This window comes from Trachypithecus francoisi, unplaced genomic scaffold, assembly GCF_009764315.1.
Source record: "Trachypithecus francoisi isolate TF-2019V2 unplaced genomic scaffold, Tfra_2.0 Contig01579, whole genome shotgun sequence".
In the NCBI taxonomy this organism is placed as follows: Eukaryota; Metazoa; Chordata; class Mammalia; order Primates; family Cercopithecidae; genus Trachypithecus; species Trachypithecus francoisi.
The window spans coordinates 9,213,935-9,239,686 of NW_022681442.1; the positions used below are offsets into that span (position 1 = coordinate 9,213,935).

The 25,752-nt window shown below is 48.9% G+C and overlaps 1 protein-coding gene across 15 annotated transcripts in view; it reads right to left on the reverse strand.

The window, feature by feature from the left end:
• TACC2 (transforming acidic coiled-coil containing protein 2) overlaps positions 1-25,752 on the reverse strand; it is a 273,260-nt gene that overhangs the window by 66,633 nt on the left and 180,875 nt on the right. For 2 of the 15 annotated variants that reach the window (XM_033180609.1, XM_033180599.1), the window contains exon 1: positions 20,711-21,195. The exons of the other annotated variants lie outside the window; for them this stretch is intronic. In XM_033180609.1, coding sequence (XP_033036500.1) covers positions 20,711-20,778 — 68 coding nt within the window. In that variant the 5' untranslated portion in view covers positions 20,779-21,195. Of the gene's footprint in view, positions 1-20,710; positions 21,196-25,752 lie in introns of those variants that run through there. 15 annotated transcript variants of the gene reach the window in all.

Sequence of the window (25,752 nt, forward strand, 5' to 3'; positions counted from 1 at the left end):
TGGGGGTGCCTCAGCCAGGGGCTCAGAAGTGTCAGGAATGAGAACCCCATGGCCGCTCACCTCAGCTGACATGTTACAGTCCTTCAGAGCTTCCTCATGACTGATCCTGACAACAGGAGAGGCACATGGATACCATTCCCTGACTATTCACGGTTTCAGAAGGACCTATTCCCCATCACCTGCGGGCACCTGGGCTGGTGAACCAGACAGATAAGCTCCCACTCTCAAGATGCTCAAGTCCTCCTGGGTACTGAGGAGGAGAACTTGGAGCCAAGTGGCTCAGCATCTTGTCTGAGGGCTCAGAACCACTCAGGGGCAAGGGCAGAGCCAAGACAAGCATACACGTCTCCTGAGCCAAGTACCATCCCCACTCACGGAGGCTCCTGTATGTGAACAGGTTGGAGTTCTCCTTTGCAAATCAGTCTCTGGTAGGTCTGGGAGCTGCCATATCCCAGAGCAGCCTTACCTCCAGGGGAATGAATCAGCAGAGTTTCTGCATCTAGATCCATAGCAGCCCATGGGGGCAGCCAGCCAGGCCCTCCACCCTGTTCTTTTGCTCCTTTCGCTCATATAAACAAGGAGGGGTGTCTCAGAACATGTCCATGCCATGCCATCCCAGCTGCAAAGGCCTGAGATTCTTGGAACCCACATGGAGTGACATGGGAAGGCTGTGACATGGAGGTTCTCCCAGACCTCTGCAGGAGAGTCAAGTCAACCCTGAATTCTGTTACTCTCATTAACCACATCCTGGGCAAAGGGTAACACTATCATAGGGCCAACGGGAGACTGAGAGGGTGACAGTCTCAGGGTAGACTGTTGCAAAGACGAGGCCATAGGATTCAGAGCAGGAGCAGCTCTGGCCTTGGAATCCTGGCTCCTAAGCCCCCACCCCCTGGTTGTTCTTGGTTTCTTTTTTTGAGACAGAGTCTCACTCTCACCCAGGCTGGAGTACAGTGGTGCGATCTTGGCTTACTGCAACCTCCACCTCCCAGGTTCAAGTGATTCTCATCCCTCAACCACCCGAGTAGCTGGGATTACAAGCACGCGCCACCACACCCATCTAATTTTTTGTATTTTTGGTAGAGATGGAGTTTCGCCATCTTGGCCAGGCTGGTCTCGAACTCCTGGCCTCCAGCGATCCACCCACCTTGGCCTCCAAAAGAGCCAGGATTACAGATATGAGCTTAGGAGCCACCTGGCTCCTAAGCTTTTTATGTCGAATGTATCTTCACCTATGCGTCTTTGTGTGTCTTTGAACCTGCCTCTGCCTCCACCTGCCCCTGAGTCTCTGCCTCTTGTATATCTACCTTTCTTTCTCCACGCCATGCCCCTTCACTCTTCTCTCCATCTGGTCAAAATCAGGAAAGGCATATTTGGAGGCTGCCCTGCTGACGAGAATCCTGCATTTTCCATCAATAATTAAAGCTCACGTGTTTTGATTTTATAACTTGTCGTTTACAATTTTGCCTTAAAAGCGGTACTTCAACACCTTGCAAATATGGCGAAAGGATCTGAAGGCTGTTAGTGCACAGGACAATCACATCCCTGCATTCATCTCTTGGTAATGTTTCACTCCGTGAAAACCCATTACTGTGTCCTGCTGCAAAGTCATTGTTTTTAACAAATACAGACACACCTTACATGCAGTTTTCAAACCAGTTGGCTAAATCCCAAGCAACTCAGAAAGCGTGGTGAGCTCCTGGTGGGAGCCAAGCAGCTGGAATTTTAATCAGGCATCACGCCCTCCCTGCCATGGATAACACACACCTGAATTAGGCCTTCAGCGACCTGAAGCTTTGCCCGATTCAGACAGAACCTGCGTCCAGAGTAAGTTTCATGTTTGGTCTGCTTCACTCATCTGAAAGTTGATGGTTCTTAGGGTCCTGCCCAGAGTAGCTGCTCAACAAATACCTCCCACAGCGCTTCTCCCTCATCAGAAAGGCAAACTCTCCAGAGTTCTTTCCCTGCTCTGCTAAATATGGCAATCTGTGGTCTACTGTGTGTCTCAATGAGTCTCAATCACGATTTGGCACATACAAATAAAGTGCGCAAACCCAGATGTGGATGGAGAAGCTGCAACGGCTTAGTAGAAAGCCTGAAAATCTAGAAAGTTTTAAAAGCTTATTTTCTACCGCAATCTGCAAGCAGTGCAATAAAGCAGCACAATCACGAGGAAGAAAGACTTAAATCTTTTGTTCCGTTCTTCTAACCTCTTTACATGATTAAAAAAAAAGAAAAAAAAAGAAAAAGAATAGCTGGTAAACAGCACACTAATTGTAGGGAATAAGTCTTGTTCAATGCCTTGAAAATGTGCTTTTCCTGCTTCCGATGTTTTCACACCATTCTCTCATACATAATGCAGCATCCTCAACTCAATCTTTAACCCACTTATTAAAAATTCTGAAATGATAAAGTCTAAATTAAAGCACTTTCTTCACATATTAATATATGAATTACACGATTCTGACATCTCGTAGAAGAAAACAGCACCACAGCCATCAAACATGAGCATCAACTGATCTGGTTCCAAATTCATGCGAGGTGAGTAACTTTGGAGAGGTTACTTAACACCCCTGGGCCTCAGTTTCTTTGTCTATGCAATGGGCAATAGAAGGTTAGTAGATGGGTTGCTTTCAGAGCTGAGTTTATATTTGTAAGGCACCTCGCACAATGCCAGGCACTTAGAAGATATTTACTGGCTCCAGTCCTTAAAGTGTTAAAATTCTACAGCCAAAATTATTGCATCTTTCTTTCACCTTAACACAATGAAGAAACATAAAGCACGGCCATGCTCCCAGGAGCCAGGGGACAGCTGTACCAATGATTCCTGAGTTTACAGAGCTATGCAAAAAGAATGTGATTTTCTTGCTCTTCCCACACATCCCACAATGCCCTGTACAACATACACGCACAGACACATACTGCTAAAGTGGCTGTGGGCAAGGGATTGTAAAACTAAGCAATAAATTTCACGTGAATATTGACTGAATTAATTCACAGCCACTCAAGAGAGAAACTGTAATCAGCCAAACAGAAGAAGGGCTGCCTGGTACTGTTTGTTCTAGGCTCTAGGATGCCTTAAAATTTCTCCCTCTTGGCCGGGCGTGGTGGCTCATGCCTGTAATCCCAGCACTTTGGGAGGCTGAGGTGGGTGGATAACCTGAGGTCAGGAGTTCCAGACCAGCCTGGGCAACATGGTGAAACCCTGCCTCTACCAAAAATACAAAAATTAGCTGGGCATGGGGGCGCATGCCTGTAATCCCAGCTGAGGCAGGAGAGGCTGAGGCAGGAGGCTGAGACAGGAGAATTGCTTGAGCCTGGGAGGCGGAGGTTGCAGTGAGCTGAGATCGTGCCACTGCACTCCACGCAGCCTGGGCGACAGAGCAAGACTCCTTCTCAAAAAGAAAAAAAAATTCTTCCTCTTGTATTCCCTGGGAAGGGAGGCTTCTCAAAGCTAAGACATGAAGAGTGAAAAAGGAGTCAGTCATTAGAACTAGGGGGAAGAAAGTTTCAGGCAGGGAGAACAAAAAGATGAAGAGTCCTGAGGTAGGAAGGGGAAGGAGGGTGGCAGGTGCAAGGAATGGGCTTCAGGCCATTTAAGAAAACAAAGTGGGCCGGGCGCGGTGGCTCAAGCCTGTAATCCCAGCACTTTGGGAGGCCGAGTCGGGTGGATCACGAGGTCAGGAGATCGAGACCATCCTGGCTAACACGGTGAAACCCCGTCTCTACTAAAAAATACAAAAAACTAGCCGGGCGAGGTGGTGGGCGCCTGTAGTCCCAGCTGCTCGGGAGGCTGAGGCAGGAGAATGGCGTGAACCCGGGAGGCGGAGCTTGCAGTGAGCCGAGATCCGGCCACAGCACTCCAGCCTGGGCGACAGAGCGAGACTCCGTCTCAAAAAAAAAAAAAAAAAAAAAAAAAAAAAAAAAAGAAAACAAAGTGGGCAAGAAGGAGGAAGTCTGTCAGGAGACCTGAGAGGAGGGTAACAATGACAATCACCTGGCCTCGTTGAGACCCATGAGGAGTCTGAAAGTCACTGAGGGTTACACAGGGAAAGGACTCGCCCTGAGTTGCTGTTTTTTTGGAGACACCGTCTTACTCTGTTGCCCAGGCTGGAGTGCGGTGGCGCAATCACGGCTCACTGCAGCCTCGACCTCTTGGGCTCAAGCGATTCTTCCAACCTCAGCCTCCTGAGTAGCTGGGACCACAGATACATGCCACCACTCCCGGCTATATATTTTTTAAATTTTTTGTAGAGATGGTGGCTCCCTATGTTGCCCAGGCTGGTCTCAAACTACTGAACTCAAGTGATCCTCCCACCTCAGCCTCCCAAATAACTAGGACTACAGGTGTGAGCCACCACATCTGGTTAATTTTTTAAAAACATTTTTTGCAGAGACAGGGGCTCCCAGTGTTTCCCAGGCTGGTCTCAAACTTCTGAGTTCAAGTGATCCTCCTGCCTTGGCCTCCTACAGTGCTAGGATTACAGGCATGAGCCCCCAGGCCTGGCCCCCAAGTTGTTTTCAGAAGGCCATTCTGACAACTGTGAGAACAGCAGCAGGAGCAGGAGTGGAAGCAGAAGGGTACGGAGCTTGCTCGCCACCAAGATGAGAAGTGGCCGGGTTTGAGTCACGTGTAAAAGTAGGGGTTAGCCCAAGCATGGTGGCTCACGCTTGTAATCCCAGCACTTTGGGAGCCAAGGCGGGCGGATCAGGAGGTCAGGAGATCAAGACCATCCTGGCTAACATGGTGAAACCCTGTCTCTACTAAAAATACAAAAAATTAGCCGGGCGTGGTGGCAGGTGCCTGTAGTCCCAGGTACTTAGGAGGCCGAGGCAGGAGAATGGCGTGAACCTAGGAGGCAGAGCGCGCAATGAACCGAGATCACGCCATTGTACTCCAGCCTGGGCGACAGAGCAAGACTCCACCTAAAAAAAAAAAAAAAAGTAGGGGTTAAAGTGAAGGGCATCAAGGAAAGATCTGAGATCCCAACCTGTACTTTTGGAAAGTTTTGGCTAAAAAAAGCATTGCTTTTTACTTGCACTATAACTGATACCAGGAAGATAACAGCTTTTTCTTAATTCTCAGAGATTCTGAATCTTTTATATACTGGTTGATTGAAGAGTAACAAAAATGTCAGAGCCATAATCAGTGGTTTAAATATGACAAGGCAGATAAGTAATCTCAGATTTCAATTACATATCAGAGCTCTAATGAGCAGATACAATTTCCCACATCACATAAGCATCAGTGTCTCAAGGTTAAGAGTTCAAATAGATGCTCAGACCTGACCGTCTTGCCAACGAACTACTCCATTTCATGATGAAAGAAACAGGATAAGGTATTGAATCTGACAGCAGTCACCTGGCTTTTCCTCTTCATCATGACTTTCAGACCTCTGACTTATAAACATGCTTCAGCGTTCTGTAACTTTCATGGCAAGGTGTTAAAGAGCAGATTTGTGCTTTGTTTTCTCAAATCTCCTTCATCAAAGGCTCCAAGTTTTCCATTATCTCCATGTTCCTGCTACTTAAAAGTCACACTTCTGGTTTCACTTGGAATTTTAACATAAGCTGCGTTAAAAAAAAAAAAAAAAAAAAAAGTAGGGGTTTATCCTGTGTTTTGTTGAGACAGGTCTCACTCTGCCCAACCTGGAGTGCAGTGGCCTGATCACCGCTCACTGCAGCCTCAAACTTTAAGGCTCAGGTGATCCTCCCACCTCAGCCTCCACTACAGGCGCACCCCATGGCTAATTTTTTGTAATTTTAGTAGAGACAAAGTTTCGCCATATTGGCCAGACCAGTCCCGAACTCCTGGCCTTAAGTGATCCACCTGCCTTGGCCTCTTCAAAATGCTGGGATTACAGGCATGAGCCACTGCACCTGACCCTTTATCCTGTTTTTTTTTTAACTCAGCACAGGATGCGCTGATCCAGCATCAGAACTAAGGAAGAACTGGCCAGGTGTGGTGGTTCATGCCTGTAATCCAGCACTTTGGGAGGCCGAGGGTGGCGGACCACCTGAGGTCGGGAGTTTGAGAGCAGTCTGGCCAACATGGGGAAACCTTGCCTCTACTAAAAATACAAAAATTAGCCATACGTGGTGGCATGTGCCTGTGTAGGGAGGCTGAGGCAGGAGAATTGCTTGAACCTGGGAGGTGGAGGTTGCAGTGAACCAAGATTGCGACACTGGACTCCAGCCTGGGCGACAAGAGCAAGACTCCGTCTCAGGACAGGACAGGACAGGACAGGACAGGAAAGGAAAGGAAAGGAAAGGAAAGGAAAAAACCCTTATAAAAGAGGCCATAGAGAGACCCCTCACTCCTGCTGCCATGCAAGGACACAGCAAGAAGGTGCTATGGGCCAGAAAGCAGGCTCTGGCCATAAGCCAAATCTAATTTCATCTAAGACTTTCCAGCCTACGAAACTGTTAGAAATAAATGTATGTTATTTATAAGTCACTCAATGTATGGGATTTTGTTGTAGCAGCCCAAGAAGTCTAAGACGTCCCGAGGTAAGCCCAGCCATCCAATCACTGTATATCAAATGCCGTCCATCTTCCTGATTTGCTTCCTGACACCTGAACCCAGGGTTAAACCCAGGGCTTAGGGGCCTCCCAGAGGCATGAAATGCTGCTCCTTCGCCTCCTCAGTGAATCTGGGGCGTGTTGTTCACCCAGGATCTGGAGCTTCTAGCAGGAACCATGGCAGTTCTGGAAGGGCTGTGCTCAAGTGTTGCCCCTGTACACCTCTGAAATCCACACTCCCAATTCTTTCTGCGACAGAATAATGCTGTTTGTTTGCGATCACAGATCACAGCCCCAGAGGCCTGGGCCTTATCTCCTCCCCAGCTTCATTCTCCTGCTGCTCAGAAAACTTTTCACCTCTGAGCCATCCACTCCCTGAGTTGTAGACAATTCAGACAGTCTCCAGGAAAATCCACTCCCTGCGCCATCACTTTATTTATTTTAGAGACAGGTCTCACTATGTTACCCAGGCTGGAATGCAGTGGCTATTCACAGGTACAATCATTGTGCCCTGTAGCCTTTAACTCCTGGGCTCAAGTAACCCTCCTGCCTCAGCCTCCCCAGCAGCTGGGATTACAGGTTCGTGCCATCATCTCTGCAACTCCGTCCTCCCATCATTATAATTTTTAAAAGGCCCTGTGCACAATCATCTCATTGTTTTTCAAACTGCATCTTCCAAATGCAGTTGACTTTCTCTCTGTTCCAGCCTCCCTCCACTGCTCCTTCCAAAATGAAAATACTTTATCTGAAATTCTTAAATTCCTACTGCTCTCCTTTTCCGTGTTGGGCTCAGGACATACTACCCCAAAATATAACTGTAGGAGACCAGAATACACCACCCCAAACTATGCTTGTCATATCTGGGGCTGGTTATTCTGATAAACTGCAGACACAGGAGTAGCTCTGAAAAGCTGTCCTTTTGTAAAACACATTGATATCCATTAAGAAAATATCTACATTAGTAAAGTATCTCTATCAGGACATGGGGCTGCCCCAGGCACCTGTGATGAACCAAGAGATTTTATAGGCATAACAAGACCACATTTACTCACCCTACACTTCCTCCCCTCACCCTTCCATAAGTTGTCTCCACCACCCACCAGAAACCCCAGGCCCCTATTCCTTTTTGTGGCTCAGGGTGCTACATAAGCTTCCCTCTTCTGACCCTTCTTTTGAGTCTCATATTTTGTGGGACTCCCAGGAGTACCCACATAATTACTGTGTTTTTTCTCCTGTTAATCTGTTTTATGTCCATTTAATTTGTAGCCCAGTCAAAGAACCTAGGTGGGCGGAGGAAGCCAGTTTTCCATCTCCTGCATTTGCTGACTTGCTGTGACTAATCTCATTCAAATTCTGGCTTCCTGGGGCCACATCAGGCCTTTGAGCAGCTTGAATCTGCATGGTTCTCTACAAGGCCACACATTTTACAGAGAAAAAAAGTCTATTTTTGTCTACACATATGATGTGACTCTTTCTCTTTAGCTAGGATGAGCTGTGAGCGCTGGCATGAGTCCCCTAGACCCTCATAAAACAAGAGCCAGCCTATTTCAAAAAACTCCCCTGTGGGAGCCTCTGAGGCACAAAACCACTGTCCATCCAGGCGTAAGAGCCAAAGTTCTTTATTGATCAGGGAGGACCCGAAGGGAGAATTTCAGGAATGCCAATTTCCAAACAATCCTAAATGACAAAGCCAGCCTCTTACTTCTAAGAATAAGGACCCATATATTAAAAGAGCCAGACCTCTGAGTTTACAAATGTGAAAACTCAGAATGAAAGTCAACTTGAGTGGCACCCAATCTTCATTGCAGCTACCATTCTGCCACTTTGGCCTTTTCTATCTTACAACTTGACTACTCCAATTTCATCTTCATATACATATATATGTGTGTGTGTGTGTGTATTTTTTGAGACAAGGTTTCACTCTGTTGTTTAGTCTCGAGTGCAGTGGTGCAAACACGACTCACTGCAGCCTCAACTCCTGGGTTCAAGTGATCCTCCCACCTCAGCCTCCCAAGCAGCTGTAACTATAGGCATGCGCCACCACACCAAGCTAATTTTTGTACTTTTTGAAACAGGGTTTTGCCATGTTGTCATGCTGGTCACGTTGCACAGGCTAGTATCTAACTCCTGAGCTCAAGTAATCTGCCTGCCTCAGCCTCCCAAAGTGCTAGGATTACAAGTGGTGAGCTACTGTACCCGGCCCATCTTCTAAAATTTTTGACCAATAAAATATTACCTCTGGATAGTGAGAAGGTATTTCGCTGGGTCCCTGAGTTGTAGACAATTCAGACAGTCTCCAGGAAAATCTGTACCTGGTCACCCCTACGCCTTCGGTTCCTTTCCTCTTACTCTGTCAGGCATTTAAGGTCTGAATTTTTGAAAGCGTAGTCACATTTGAAGAAGTGGAAGAAAAACAGTATCCAGAAAAATAAAAATTCACATAATTTCGAGCCTACATCGAGAAATGCAACATGTGAACCCAAGGAGTGAGCACAAAGAATAGAAACAGCATTCTGGACAGAACGGGGTCTGAGCAGGCTTGTTTCGGAGGGTTAGTGCGGGCATGAAGGGGTTTCCTTGTTGTCACAAACAGTTCAGGAGTGATAACTAATGTATCCTTTCCCATATTAACCAATGTATCCTTTCCCACATTAACTAATGTATCCTTTCCCATATTACCAATGTATCCTTCCCACATTAACTAATGTATCCTTTCCCATATTAACCAATGTATCCTTTCCACATTAACTAATGTATCCTTTCCCACATTAACTAAGGTATCCTTTCCCACATTAACTAATGTATCTTTTCCCACATTAACTAATGTATCCTTTCCCACATTAACTGATCACAATGCATCAGTGTTTCAGTGTTTTTCTTCACCAAAAATTATGCTGTATTTAAAATACAAAACCAGGCCAGGTGCAGTGACTCATGCCTGTAATCCCGGCACTTTGGGAGGCCAAGGCAGGAGAACTGTTTCCTCAGGAGCTGGAGACCAGCCTGGGCAACATGGCAGAAACCCCATCTCTATAAAAAATACATAAATTAGCCAGGTGTGTCCCAGCTACTAGGGAGGCTGAGATGGGAGGATCATCTGAGCCTGGGGAGGCTGATGCAGCAGTGAGCCATGACTGCCACTGCACTCCAGCCTGGGCAACAGAGTAAGATTCTGTCTCAAAATAAGTAAATAGAATTTAAAAATAAATGAAACCCACAGTGATCTCCTTTTCATGAGGAATCTAAAATAAAGCCAAACTCACAGAAACAGAGAGTAGAATGCTGTTTACTAGAGGCTGGGACATGGGGGAGAGATGTTGGTCAAAGGCACAAAATTTCAGTCAGCTAAGAGAAATCAGTTCAACTACTAGTTAGTTCAACAGTTACACTAAGTACAACTTAGTGACTATATCTAGTCAATAACAATGTGCTATATACTTGAAAATTGTAAGAGTAGATTTTAAGTGTATTCTACACACAAAAAGTAGGGGAGGTAATACACAGATTAGCTTGATTTAGCCATTCTACAATGGAATTTTTATTTGTCAATTAAAAAAAACAAGAGCACAGTGTTTCACGAACGTTTTATGCACCAATTCTTCTCCTGGTTCCCTAAACACTTATGTATTCTCTTTCTTACCTACAGAATTATTTAGCAACAGAGAGGGAGATGGGGTGTTACTTCCATTTCACTGACATCACAAATGAGGCCCTGAATGCCAGTTGTGTCAAGCCCATGGAGTGAGTGGGCACTGTCATGTGTCCAGAAACCTAGGGCAGGTCTGCGCTGAGCAAGTGCCATTGCCCACTAGCTATTTTTCTGGGAGGTATTGCCAAAGCGCTGCACTGTTCTTAACAGCAGAGATTGCTGGCTAGGGCTGATCTGGGCAGGCTCTATCTTGGGAGTGCTGGCTGAGTTTACCAGGCACATCCTCAGCCTTCAGGTCACCTGTCTTGTTGGTCCAGGTAAAATATGCAGGTCACAGATATGGACTGATAGTTGCACCTACTGGAAAAACAAAGAGGAAACAGAGAACTACAATCAGGAAAAAGAACCCTTGGACAGTTCACCAAGCCCTGTGGCATGACCAGGACAACAGGGATAGTCCCATCCCACAAAGGGAGAGAGAGAGGAGGCGCCGGGCAGAAGAGCTCCGCTGGCTGCAGGCTAGGCTGGGCTTGGCTCAGCCCAGCCCAGCCCAGCCTAGCCCACTTCCCTGTCTGTGGGAGCAGGTGGCTGCTGGCCCCAGGTCATGGAGCCTGGAACGTGCATGGGGCTGAGGGTAAGAGCTGTGCCCCAGAGAGGGGGCTGGCATTCATGGTGTGTGCTCCATAGCAGGCTCAGCCACACTCTTCCCTTATCTGTTACTAGAAAGGCTGGGCAGGAAGGGCATGGAGAAGGAAGACCTCTGGCTCCTGAAGTCCTGCTTCCCCTCATCTCACAGGGCAAGCGAAGGACCACCTTCCATAGACATGCTTTCCCTTCTTGCCTGGTGCTCTTCCCCACTGACCCCAGGGCCATCAGCAGCACGGCTCCTAGGAACACAGTGCCACGTATGACCACACTCCTCCAGCCCCTTGCCTCTCCTGTGTCTCGTGTCACTTCCCTTAGGCTGTGCCCTGGCACATAAAGATGCTCGCAACAAGTGCCAGACTTGGAAGTTGCCCCAGGAGCTGGTTGCCTCCCATGGCCTCCTCAGTTAGGGCAGGAGACTGAGCTGAGCTATCAATGGGCATTCGTGGACCAAGCCAAAGCCCAGAGCGTAGAGCCGGGCTCTCCTTTCAGGGCCCTCACCTCCCCAGCCTGGCTCTGGGAACTCCCCTGGCAGCTGGAAGCCAGTATGTCTGTCAAGAAGGCTGCAGAGAGGATGAGGCAGCCCCAGGAAACCACAAGAGTAAGTCAGCTGTTCTAGATCAAAGGTGATTCTAAAACCCAGAAACTCTGATGCTTTGGGCTTTTTGGGGTTTTCTGGGGTGAGGAGGGCCCATTTTTCTAAAGCTATCCTGGCAACAACCCCTGGAGGAATCCCACCTGTCAGGCACAGGCGATATATGCCCTCTTTTCTCTGTCAGTTTGAATTGTTTTTTTTTTTTCTACTTGCAACCAAAGGCACCCAGGCTGACGCCACAGGCAAAGCCTGTCTAAGGATGTTCTGGGTGCAGCTCTGCTCAGAAACACCTCTTTTGGCCCCAGGCTCCTGGTCACAAGCCTTCACCTGCTCACACAAACTCCACCAGTCACTGGTTTGGGGGTCCAAACGCAGCGCTCTCACACAGGGGCCAGAATGCCAAAGGGACGGCCTGCCCCTCACCCCCTGCCCTCCCCGGCTGCCTCTCGCTCACCCTCTGTGCACTCCTGGCTTTTCCTCCTGCCACAAGAGCCTGGTGCTGTGAGGGATGTTCCCCACTCCCCCAGAAGCCCCGCGCCCCAGGATGGCATCTTAGGGCCATTCATGAAAGGCAATGGGCAGTCACAGGATCCTCTTCTGAAAGAGGCTCAGCTGGGAAGTTCCACGCAGGGTCTAAATGTGCGCAGATGTTCTCCCTAAAGTAAAGCCAATAAAGCCAACCTCTCCCGCCTTCTTCCTGGAGGGAAAATACTTCCAGACCACTGTAGGCACCTCCCTTTAATGCAGAACAATGAACAACGTGCAGCTTCCACCAGGGGCCTGGATAACTGGCACAGAGGAGCCACCGTGAGAGGCTGGAGCCCCTTGGGTGTGGGCTGTTTCTCAAGTACAGAGACCCAGATCTGAGCCCCATGAAGGGTGGTGCTGGCACAGGACTGCGGCAGCAAACTCAGCTCCTCCTGGGTGGGCAGCAACAACAGACTGTGCCCTCCCCTGCCTGATTCTCTCCCCAGCAGCAATCGGAGAGCAGCAGCCCAGGTATTTTCTAAATGTCAAGCTTCAACCTAGACCAATAGCATCTGTAACCATGAGTCAAAACATAACATTAAGAGCCCAGCAGTCACGGGTCATATCCCTGCAGCCTTGAGTACAATCTAGCTCATCTCTAGGGCTCTACATTCAGGCTTGGATGGTTTTAACTCAGGCCAGTCTCAACAGGTGTCGGATACCTAGAGCCCATACATTTGTCCAACCACCTCTGGGCTTGCTGGACCTCAGGAGGGGTCAGCTTTCTCTGAAGACGGCTACAACTATTTTCCACTGGGGCTAAACACAGTAAACACCCACCCTCCTTGGAACCGACCTCTAGAACATCCCTAAGGAGCTACATGGAGACAGAAAAGAAAAAAATACTTCAAAGCAAAGATACATGGAAGGGCCTGGGCCAAGGAGGCTCATTTTTATTCCCAAATTAACCATCCATTGCATTTCCTCACGGGAGATAGAATTTGCAGTCTAAGCTGTTTCACCACGTGGGAAGAGGCCTCTGATCTGAATTTACCAAATGATACGTCCACCTACAAACATTTTCTTTTAGCGCATTGAAAGTTAAAGGGAAAAGATTAAAATGACTACCTGACTTACTTTGAATAATGACTAGCCGCAAAGACCTAAGTGATATTTCACAGATGATGTGCTGGGGGATTTAAAGCCTCTGTTATTTCTAAAATCCTGATGTTTCCAGTTCTAACATCCACAGACTCTGGAACTCCACAAACACCTTGGAGTAAATGAAGCTGGAATGTTGACGGTAAACTTGGCCCAGCAGCTGGCCTGAGTTCCTGGCCCCATTAAGGACACGGAGCCACTGTGACTGCCTGTCAGCAGGGCTCCGGGAAACCCTGAGCAGAGGGGCCACCCCACCCTGCCTCCACCCCTCTACCTCGGCCCCCCACTGCCCTGCCCAGAGCCCACGGCTTCTGTTTTAGGCAAGAAGAGCTGCATCCATCCACTTCCATTTAAGGAGAAAGCAGAGGAAAAGGCAAAAGCAGAAACTTAGAGGAAACAAGACCTTCTGAATAAGGAGGCAGACAGGTACAAAACCTGCAGGGAGGCCCACCACCCCCACTGGATTTATTGCACACCCACGGGGTGTACTGTACAAAAGACCCACCTTCCTTTGTAAAAGACCCACTGCTTTCCTTTGTAAAGGCTAAAAATGCAGGAACAAAGGTAATCTATTGCTCACAGCCACATGCCAGCCTCCTCACAAGTCCTGCAGCGCTTGCAGCAGACTCCTGGTCTACCCAGCCAGCAACTTCCTTGGGTAGAAGGAGATAAAGGCAGGAAAAAAAGAGACCAGCAAAGGGACAGAGCAGAAGATGCCCGCTGAGGGGAGTGGATGGAGCGTGCTAAGTCTCTGAGGCCAGACAGCGTTGTGTGTTCAAAGAACTGACAGGCGACCAGAGTCCTGGTGAAAATCAGGCGAGGGGAGGAGGGGCGGGAGCCAGGTGGCAGGGCCTGGAGGTGCTAGCAAGGGGTTTGGATTTTAGACTAAAAGCAATGGGAAGCAGATACAGGTTTTAACCATGGAAGTCCAAGGACGTGGACTGTTCTAGAAAAAAGAGAGGTGAGGGAGAAGGGAAGATAAGACTTAATTACCACAGTCAGGCACAGTGGCTCACGCTTGTGATCCCAGCACTTTGGGAGGCTGAGGAGGGCAGATCATTTGAGGTCAGGAGTTCAAGACCAGCCTAGCCAACATGGTGAAACCCCATCTCTACTAAAAATACAGAATTAAAACCCCGTCTCTACTAAAAATACAAAACTTAGCTGGGCACAGTGGCGTGCGCCTGTATTTCCAGCTACTTGGGAGGCCGAGGCAGGAGAATTGCTTGAACCTGGGAGACGAAGGCTGTAGTGTGGCCAAAATCATGCCACTTCACTCCAGCCTAGGGGACAGAGTGAGACTCCGGCTCAAAAAAAAAAAAAAAAAAAAAGACTTGATCATCAGGTTTCTGGTTTGAGCACCTGGGTGAACGAGATGCCAGGTGTTGAGATGAGGAAGAGGGGGGTGGGGCTGGGTTTGTTTAAAATGTACATTTGTTTTTGTTTTTGAGAGGAAGATGTTCATCAGAGTTCTACGTTGGACATGTTGAGCCTGAGCTATCCAGGAGAAATCCAAGAGGAGATATGAAGTAAACAATTGAATTAAGGCTGGGCACAGTGGCTCATGCCTGTAATCCTAGCACTTTGGGAGGCTAAGGCAGGAGGATCACTTGAGCCCAGGAGTTCAAGACCAGCCTTGGGCAATATAGGGAGGCCCTGTCTCTACAAAAAATTTAAAAATTAGCCAGGCATGGTGGCGTGCACCTGTATTCCCTGCTACTTGGCAGGCTGAGGCAGGAGCATCACTTGAGCCTGGGAGGTAAAGGATGCAGTGAGCCGTGATTGTGCCACTGTACTCCAGTCTGGGTGACAGAGTGAGACCCTGTCTCAAAAAAAAAAGGAAAATTACAGTGCTCAGATGAGAGGGAAGGATATAAATTGCGGCATTATCAGCACATATTATTTAAGTCCATCAGCATAAATGAGATGTCTTAGAGAGAGAGAAAGAACATAAAACAAAGACTGCCAGGCCAAAGGGGACATAAGTCTGAGCCCTGTACCAACCATCCGTATAACCAGGAATCAACAAACTACAACCTGCAGCCTGTTTTTAGAACTAAAACTTCACAGAACATGTTTTCACGGAACATGGATTTACATGTTGTCTCTGGCTGCTTTTGAACTGTAACAGCAGAGATGTTGCACAAAGACTGAATGGCCCAGAAAGCCTAAAATATGTACTATGAGGTCTTTTATGGAAACTTTGCTGACCCCTTAATTTGAACCATCCAGAGGACTCAGTTTCCTTATCTATAAAAATCACCCACCTTGAAGGATTAAGGGATATAGTTATTTCTATAATGAAAAAAACCTAGCGCACAGACACGGCACACAAGAGTTTCTGCTGAATCTGAGCCTGCTCAGCGGGCTTTTCACTCCTGGTTTCAACACTGCAGCATCAGCTCTGTTTCCATATTTGGCAATGGCATTTAAATAGCACACACCTGCACTCCAGACACAACTGCTAAAGTGAATTTGTAAATATAAACAGAAATGTCATCTGAGCTACTGCTTCCAACACAGGATAGATATGTGTGAGCAGTTCTGACTCAGTCAGTTCTTTGTAGCCAACCAGTCTCCCCTAAACCCCTGTCCAACCTGAAACAAAAGCATCAGTCCATGAACAATTGGTTTTCACAGAACAATCGCTTACAATGCCTAAGTCCTCACCATTAATCTTAAAGGGAAGAAACAGAATTGTTCAGCATCGCTTGCTTACCCCAGAACACTGCCCTAGCTTGGGTAAATCCATTTGGCAAGAACAGCCAATCATGTTTCAGAATAAAGTTGTTTCCTAGGCAACCAAAAATCTAGCCACAGAAACAGGCTGTAGACAGTAGAAAGAAACACAGGGATGGGAATGGAAGGGTCGGTGGAGAAGAGTGACCCAGAATCCACTGACCTTGATCTGATGTTTACCTGCAGTGCCACACTCAATCAGTATCCAAGTCCTAGCTGTTCACCCTATCCTCGACAGGGCACCCTGTCCCAGGGCCCCAGCATGGCCCCTTGGATGACTGGTAGCTAGCTACCTGGAGGACCTCGGAATATATTTGCCTTCAGCCCACCTAAGAGAAAGCCTCCAGGCAAGTACCACAGAGAAGATAGTGAAGGCCCAGGATCCTTACGAACATGGGCACAGGGCCACACTAGTGATATCTAGGAATAATGGCAGGGAAAAATGCACCCGAGCTTCCTTTGGGACTCAATCTCCCCCTCCCACTCTACAGATAATTTTGCAGCTTATTCTATTTTAGGGGAGAAAAAACTCTATTGTGTCCAACAGTAATATTCAAAGTAAAATTTCCCTCCAGGAACTCAGAAACTGACTGCAACCCACATTAGGAATGCTGTCATCTAAGCTAAAGGATTTAGCCAAGGGTTGTCTCAAGAAACAAAGTCTTGAAAAAGATCTATGGCTGGGTGCGCTGGCTCATGCCTGTGATCCCAACACTTTGGGAGGCTGAAGCGGATGGCTCACTTGAGCCCAGGAGTTCGAGACCAGCCTGGGCCACATAGCAAGGCCCTGTCTCTACAAAAAAATTATTTAAAAAAAAAAAAAAAATTAGCTGGGCATGGTGATGTGTGCCTATGGTCCCAGCTACTTGAGAGGATGAGGTGGGAAAATCCCTTGAGTCCAGAAGGTCGAGGCTGCAGTGAGCTGCGATCACACTGTTACATATGAGCCTGGGCAACAGAGTGAGACACTGTCTCAAAAAAAAAAGAAGAAAAAGAAAAAGATCTAATGAGAGCTGAAGAAAGATTCCTGCTTGGAGCCCCAGCGGCTGTTCCTGGCCTTCTGAGTGACGGACAGGCCGGCAATTTCAGGCACAGGGCATTTCCACTTTAGCAGTTTTCTGGCACTTATGTCTTTCTCCGAGTCTTGACAGATGTGGCATCTCACCTCTGAAAAACCCTGCGAGGCAGGAGGGGCAGGATCAGAGTCATCGGATTTTCTCTACAGCTCCCAAAGAAAAGGTCAGGAACCACATGAGGGAAGGGACCAGAACCCCACTTCTAACCATAGATGCGTGGAGAGCTCCAACCTCTCCACCTACTGCGGTGGTACCCGAGATCCTTCTTTTGCCTGGCCTCTCTCCAGCTACATCTGATCCCACCCACTTCTGAAATCTCAGCCAACTCATCAACTTCCCCAAAGTAGCTCCCAATCCAGTTTTCTTGTCTATCTTGGCCAATGCCACTTCTTTCTCTTAGTTACCAGGGTATGAAACTTCCACTTTGTACTTGCCACTGTCTCTTCTCTTCCCTCCCTGATCGCGTCCATCACAGAGCCTGTTGCTTCCTCCTCCATCGCTTCTCTCCCACCCACCCTGGCCCCTCTACTTCGATCCATGGGTCTACAGAGGTATGGGTTTCCGTATTTGTGATTTGTTTTTCAGAGATGAGGGACGTGCTCACTTTCAGAGTAGGGTAACAGTCGGGACAGGCCGACTTTGCCAACAGAACCACCACTTTTGCTCTCTGATGATAATGGCCCCCTGGGTGGTTTTCAGTGGCCAGGATGTGGGGATTTGGTGGAAGCTGAGGGAACCCCTGAAACAAGGGTCTCCAGCTACACAAAGGACAAAGTACCTAATGCTGCCTCACTTAGCAGAAGCCGCAAGGGGCTGCCACAGACGCAAAGGATGAACAGCAGGTCTGATCAATAGCTGCAGACCACATTTACTCAAAGTACTTCCTGTCCATTCCTGTGTCTCCTACCATCCATACTGAGAAATCAGTGTTTTCTGTGGGAGATTCTCCCTCTCCTTGCTACCCCTGTTCTATTTAGAAACAAATGGCCACTATTGCTACAAGAACTTCTTTGCCAGATAGAAAGGAGCAGTCAGAGAAGCGGCCAGCTGTTTCTCATGGACAGGATGGCGGGAAGACTGAACCAGCTCATAGCTTCTCAAATTTTGAGATGCCTACAAATCACCTGGGCATCTTTACAAGTCACTGGATGAAATGGAGATTCTGATTCAGCTGGTCTGGGGTGAGCTTTGAGGCTCTGCATTTCTAGCAAGCCTCTTCGGGAAGCGGATGCTGTCATGTGTGGCCCACTCTGGGAGTAGCAAGGAACTGGTCACCACTTGCACCTTCATCCTCAGGCTTCAATCCCCAGTCCCATGGGACTTCTGCTGCTCCAATCTTGATGCTTGAGTTCTCAAAAGGAGAGATACAAAACTCGCTCCCACCCTACGCCAATGCACTCCTGCATAGAATGAAGCTGTCAGCTGGAGCTACAAAAGCTGCCCAAAGGCACCCCAAATCTGCAATTGGAAGGAAAGAAATCTTAAAGCTAAAAAAAAAAAAAAAAAAAAATCCTTCAGTCACTTCCAAATCCTCTATCTTTTGATTTGATTTCACTCGCCATGGCCCTCCTTAAGCCAGTCTTTCACAGGGAACCAGCCGAGAAAAAGAAAAAGGGAAACATTCACCCTAGATTCCGGTTGTCAGGAGCTGGATCCCGCAGCAGGTGCTCACCCTGTGTTTGTCACCATCCCCGCAGCCCTGACGGCATCATCTTACAACGCAACCTCTTTCCTGCCATGGACCCCACACTCTGTTGCTATCTTGTGTATTATTCACATGCATGCATTTTTAGCTGCACGGAAATACATACTACCAAGAAAGACCTGCGTCTGGGCAGAAAAGAGGCACTCTCCGAATATATATATTTAAAACCTCTAGACTGGAAAAGAGCACATCTGTAGTAGAAAAATAAGCCCCAGTTATTCAGAGAGCAGAGACGGGTTTTGAAGAGGACAGATGCTAGCAATGGCACTGGCCCCAAACACTTCCTCTCTCTCCATTTTTTTAGAACAAAAATGTTATGGGATGGAGGGTGGGATTTTGTGAATGAGTGAATATACTATCTTAAAGATCTATATTTAGAGACATTTCAGAGGCAGCGGTTCTAGGGAGAGAAGCCTCAGGCGGGTGCATATGGACCAACTCAACCGTGAAAATATTTGATAAGCAGCTTCCATCACAATGTGGTCATTCAGCCTGAAATTTTATTTAAACACCACTATTCCAGTGGGCAGAACCTTAAGGGACCTTATCCAAAAAGGCACAGTTACCTAACAGAAGCTCTCTAAACTCAGCCCTCACCTGACAGAATACTGATCATTTATTAACTCAGCTGAGAAAGAGGGCGGGGATGTTAGGGACTGGCGAGCTGAATTTCCAATGACTGAGGAGCACATTTTCCCAAACGTACAGCCACCTTGTCCTTTCTGTTTCCTAAGCTCTTTACTAGATAGGTCTGAGCTGTGAGAGGTCTAAGCTGGGAGAGCTAGCCAGTGCCTGTCACTGATTAACTCAATTCCACTATAGAGACTTGCAAAAAATAGGTTAAAATGGTTCTTTTCTGCCTAGACTCGAGTTGTATTTCCATGCACCTAGCAATACTACACGTGCATGAGAAACAAGGCAGGCACAGCACAAGGATCCTGACACTTAAAAAGAAAATCCTCAAACACGATGTACCTCCACTGTAAGACGATGCTTTCTCAAGCTACAGGAGTGAAGACAAATGATGGGTGCACACCTGCGCCGAAGAATGATTCCCTGCTAAAGAGCTGGAGCCCAGAAAACCACAAGGCTCAGCCTAGCATTACATCACCACGCCGAGCCAGCTCCTCACTGAAGTCCAGGGGTCGGGGGACCACTGAGGAAGTCCCCCACCTCGGGGCCCCATCCCTCCTACAACACACAGACCAATCCCCAGCATCTTTTCATCTACATATCCATGACTCTTAAGAACCCACCACTTTACTACCCCACCCCAAGTCCCCAGAAAATACTCTTCTCTGAAACAGTCTTCTCTCTGGAAAAGGTGGGGGGAGGCGGGGGGCGGGCAGGTGAGGCTGGGAGGTCCACTTTGGATACAAGCCTGAGTTGCTGAAATGCGACCCGGCAGGCAGACCCATTCAATAAGCCCCATCGTCCAAACATGCCTGGGTAGGTAAGGGAGACGACCATAACAGAAACGTGAATTCTAATAAACACTCAGCCAGGATAAAGGCCACTTCTGAGCACGTTAGCTCTGTGGTTGAGAGAAAAGATCGGATTCCTGGATCGATGCACAGCCAAGCACTGCCTCCACCAATGACAGGACGGTTCGGCCCTTTACTAATAATAGCAAGCGGCCTTGTCCTCGAGTGTTCACCAGAGTGAGTATGTGGATGATGCTTAGGCTAACTGGACGGAACGTCCACCAGAGCACACCACGCTATCTGCCCAGCCACACGCGTAGCTGCCCGGAAACTGGGCTGTCTCCCCGGGCACGGAGCTGCCAGGCTCACGGGTTCTTCCTAGGAGGAGGCAGTCGCTGATGCCTGGCTGTTCCCTTGCAGGAAATACCACTGTGCCGGGGGTGCAGAGGAAAGATGCTGACGGCAGGAGAAGCCCCCGACCATGCACCCACTGCTGAGCGACCAAAACCGCATTCCTGGGAATCGTTTCTCCCCACAGCGGTAACTTGGGGCTACCAGATGCTCCTCCCAGAGCAGTCACCAGGTAAAGCCTTGCAAGGCTGCGGAGAACCCTAGGCCAGCCTGGGCTCCAGGCTGCACAGGCATTAGGAAAGGCGACACTAACAAAGCCCGGGCATCCTCTCCTCCTCCCTGGGAGGCTCGGGGCGGCCCGGGCAGAGCACTTACATTGCCTCGGAAGCCTCCAGGTTCAGGTCGCTGGCTGGGGCTGGCTGCAGGGACTGCGACCCTCCCATCCTCGCTGTGCCCTGGCGTGCAAGCTAGCTGCGACTGGGGCCAGCGTCCTGGCGCGATTCCTGCAGCCGAGAGCCGGGGCGGGCCGGCCGGCGGCCGGGGTTGCTGCACTGCAGAGGGGAGCAGCTGCGGGCATCCGTGGCGGCGGCGGCAGGGAGCTGCGACTCGCGGCCCGAGCCGGGGCCCGGGGGGCGAGCGCCGCGGATGTGTGCGCGCGAGTGTGGCCGGCGCGCGCCCGAGTGTGGCCGGCGTGCGCGGCTCTGCCCCGGGCGTGCGGGTGTGAGCGTGAGCGCCGGTGTGGTCCGAAAGGCTCTTCTCTTAAACTCCCCCCCGGCAGCCGGCTCCTGTGTGTGACACGATGATGTCATCATCACCGAGCAGTCCCAATGCCTGCATCTTCACAAAGCTCCATCGCGGGCTCCGGAAACGGGGCTGGGGGTGGGGAGGCGAAGACCCTCCCTCTGCCCCAGCCCCTCCCGCCTCGCCGGGACCGCCCGCATTGTGCAGCTTTGAAATGCAAACGAGCCGCGGCCCGGGAGCTGGGGCCCCAGAAAGGAGGGGCGTGGTGGTCGGGTGGGCTGACCACCGAGAGTGGGGGGCTCAGCCCTGCTGGCTCATCCCTCCAGGAAAGAGGAAATGGTCTCTCCCGGCCCAGGACCGGGGGACGGTTGGAGGAACAGGTAAACAGGCTGCAGCGGGCCGCGGGAGCGACGCTGGGAGAGACGTGCGCCCTTTTCCACCGCCGGCTTCTGCCTCCTTCAGGCCCTGGGCCCTGGAGGCAGCTGAGGTCTGTACCAGGGAGAGCTGCAGGGCCTGGCTCTCCCCTCACAGCCAGCCCGGGCCTGGCCTCCACGGACCTTTGCACCGCATAGTCTGCAGGGCTTGGGGCAAGCTAGGGAGCAAAAGGTACTGGGCCTGCGAGCAGGCTGGGGCTGCAACACCATCTTTGGCCACCAAATGAGCTCCACAAAGCCAAGCCCTGTGCAAAGGCTCACCCTAAACAAGCAGATGCCTGGCCAGCTGAGCCGCCCAAGGCAGGCCCCTAATGCAGCATGCGTGTACAGGGCAAAAGCAGTTTTCCGTGACATGCATTGGCTCAGCTCTGTGATTCTAAACAGGGGCTGGGCCTGTAGGAATGTCCGTGACACCCCGTCACCAAGCTCCCAGTGCCCAGCGCCATTCTGTGGCTGGCAGCATGTCACCCACCAGCAGCCAAATCCCCAAATCCCCGTCCCTGGCCTGTGGCTGGCTGGGAAACCCTCAAGGCTTGAGCTCCTGAGCCGCCTCACTGAAGGCTGCTGGAGAAAGAGTTCATCATCTCTGTATAGGTACAGGAGGTTTGGGGCACACCTGGGAACCCCACCGTCCCCCTCATGCTGTACATTCAACACAACCGCTTCCTGCGCTCCCAGCCCAGACTCACAACTGAATTCAAATGGAACCTCTGATGGGTAAGTGGAAGACTCTTCCACATTTTCCCAGCTTTTCTTCACCCATAGGGCAGTGAGCCTAAAATGTATCTCAACTGTGGCCAAAAGCAAAAGAAAATAAAAACAAAATTGTTCAAAGCATTTTAAAATTGCCTCCAATACACTGTTTTCTAGCGACATGGCCAAGGACATTTGGATGGGCTCTTTTGATACCGACACTCGAGGTCACGGTAGTTCCAGAGCTTCACGGGGATGACTTTCCACTGCTCCTATTCAGTATCAGTGTCAAACAGAATGCCAGAGGATCAACATCATTCTGTGGGATGTAACAACATGAAATTTCCAGGAAACATTGAGAAGGTTTACTTTTGCATTTATATGAAAATAGCTAATGATTATGTCAATCTTGCAGGGAAGGTAGCTGTCAGGGGTGGCGTGATGAGGCGTGCTCTGGAAAGCACCTCCCGGGGAAGCCGTCACTCATTGTCAGCATTGGGTGTCACTTGGTGGCAAGGATCCTGCAACCTGTTCATCCTGTCATCATTCTCAGCACCCTGGGGGTTGTTTCGCTGTCAGAAAACAGACCTCTTGGGCTCCATATGCAGGTGAGGGCCCAAAGAAGCTTACCACGCGGAGCTGAAACATTGGTAAGCTCTAACCTGGGCTGGTACTGTTCTGAGGAAAGTGGCCCTTTCCCTGGGCACCTAGGGACTGGCCTTCAGCCAAGCCTGGTACTCAGAAAATACATGAGGAAAAAAAGAGGAACCACTGTGGGGAAAAGAACGAGAGATCAGCTTGTTACCATGTCTATATAGAAGGAAGTAGACATAAAAGACTCCATTTAGTTCTGTATTTGAGATGCTGTTAATCTGTGACCTTACCTTCAACTTTGTCCTTGCAAGAGACATGTGCGAAGGTGATTTAAGGTTAAAAGGATTTTGGGCTGTGCAGAATGTGCTTGTTAAACAAGTGCCTAAAGGCTGCTTGTGGTTAAAAGTCATCACCATTCTCTCTTTTTTTTTTTTTTTTTTTTTTTTTTTGAGACGGAGTCTTGCTCTGTCGACCGGGCTGGAGTGCAGTGGCCGGATCTCAGCTCACTGCAAGCTCCGCCTCCCGGGTTTACGCCATTCTCCTGCCTCAGCCTCCCAGGTGGCTGGGACTACAGGCGCCCGCCACCTCGCCCGGCTAGTTTTTTGTATTTTTTAGTAGAGACGGGGTTTCACAGTGTTAGCCAGGATGGTCTCGATCTCCTGACCTCGTGATCCACCCGTCTCGGCCTCCCAAAGTGCTGGGATTACAGGCTTGAGCCACCGCGCCCGGCGTCATCACCATTCTCTTAAATCTCAACAAAGAGAAAAACATTTGTCTCCTGCCCCTCCCTGGGCAATGGAACATCTCCGGGTAATACCCATTGTGTGCCTTGTTTAGTGAGTGAGGAGAAACCGCCTTAGGAATAAGGTGGGACTTGCTGGAGCAATACTGCTAAAAGGTTTATGGAGATGTCGCATATACATCTCAAGGCACAGCATTTTCCTTTATGCTTGTTCATATTACAAGGATTTTTTCATATGTCTTACTGCCGATTTCCTCCCTACAATAATCCTATTGTCCAGCCACTCCCTTATCCTTTTAATGACTAAGATAATTCTCAATAAATACTAAGGGAACTCAGAGGCCGGTGCCGGCGTGGGTCCTCTGTAAGCTGAGCGCCGGTCCCCTGGGCCCCACTTTTCTTTCTCTACACTTTGTCTCTGTGTTTTATTCCTTTTCTCAAGTCTTTCGTTTCCACCTAACGAGAAACACCCACAAGTGTGGAGCGGCAGGCCACCCCTTCAAACCACAATTAGAACTCATCTGCCAACTTTTAAAAACATTTTTCAGATGATGTCCAAAAGTACAAAGCCATCTAAATGTCCTTACCCTTATAGGTAGAGGTTCTGCTGCGATAACAAGATAGGGTTTGAAATGAGACTGGAGTTCAAATCCTGACTTCTCCCTCGTTAGCTGTGTGGCCTGAGCCAACTTAACCATACTGAACCTTATTTCCTTGGCTGACAAAAGAGGAAAAGCATCTATTTTGCAAGGACATTGGAAAAAGTAAATTAAATACCATCTATGAATGCCCAGAACCAGGATTCTTCTTTATAAGAAAAAAATTTCCCCAAGTATAGTACCATAAAGGAAATTAAGGCAGCATTAAAGTGAAGTGCTTTTACATAGAATCCCAATAACTGAAAAGCTATGACATAGTGACAGGGTATATTACTTAGCGGGACAACAGCATCTCACTGTTGTCAAAAACACAATCAAGAACCAGGAGGGGCGCTGGGCACCGTGGCTCACGTCTGTAATCCCAGCACTCGGGGAGGCCGAGGTGGGAGGATTGCATGAGCCCAGGAGTTCAAGACCAGCCTGGGCAACATAGTGAGACTCTGTCTCTACAAAAAATAAACAAAATTAGCTGGGTGTGGTGGTGTGTAACTGTGGTCCCAGCTACTCAGGAGGCTGATGTGCTTGAGCCCAGTAAGTCGAGGCTACCAATGGACCCCGAGCTGGTAATTAGCCCGAGCACACACACTCAGTGAGCAATCATCGTGCCACTGCACTCCAGCCTGGGTGACAGAGCGAGCTCCTGTCTCAAAAAACAAAACAAAACAAAAACCTGGAGAGAAATACACAGAATATGGGCACCATTACAGTCAATGCAACTAAAACCCATGTGTGATTAGTTTGTGTAAATTATTTATGGAAGAGTCTCTCAGACCCTCATTGAAGACGTTTTGATGCTGACTTTACAAACAATTTAAAACAAAGCTGGTGATCTAGTAACTCGGCCTACAGAAAATGTAAAGCTGAAGAAAATGAGGGAGAATGAGCAGAGAGGAAAAGGGCTGTGCTATGGACCGAATGCTTGTGCCTCCCTCCCAGATTCATGTGTTGAGGCCCTAATCCCAAGGGGGATGGTATTTGGAGGTGAGGCTTTTGGGAGGTAACTAGAATTAGATTACGTCATAAGGGTGCCCTCAAGATGAGATTATACCTGTATAAAAAGAGAAAGAGACACAAGACCCCACCCCCCACCCTCCTTCTCTGCTGTGTGAGGCAAGAAGGTGGCTATCTGCAAGCCAGGAAGAGAGCCTAAATCAGGAACACAACCATGCTGGTACCCTGATCTCAGACATCCAGCCTACAGAACTAGAAGAAATCAATGTGTTCTATTGAAGCCACCCAGGGAACCCCACCACTCCTAAGCATGGCCCTAATGAGACCCTGAACTCAAACAGCCCCTGGGGGCCTTTAGACCACAGTCCACATATTCTAGACCCCCGAAGGTCATAGCCTGCTTAGACAGGCTCCACTGCAAACCTTCCTACTGATGTCCCCTAAGACACCCTAGAAACCTGGATACATTAAGGAATGCATCCATCATTTCTAAAAAGCAGTTCAACATATATTAATGCACCTATTGTGTGCCTGGCCTATAAGTGGAAACCAGCTTATTCTCACATTACTTAGTGACACCTACCAGAAAGAGCAGCAAACCTG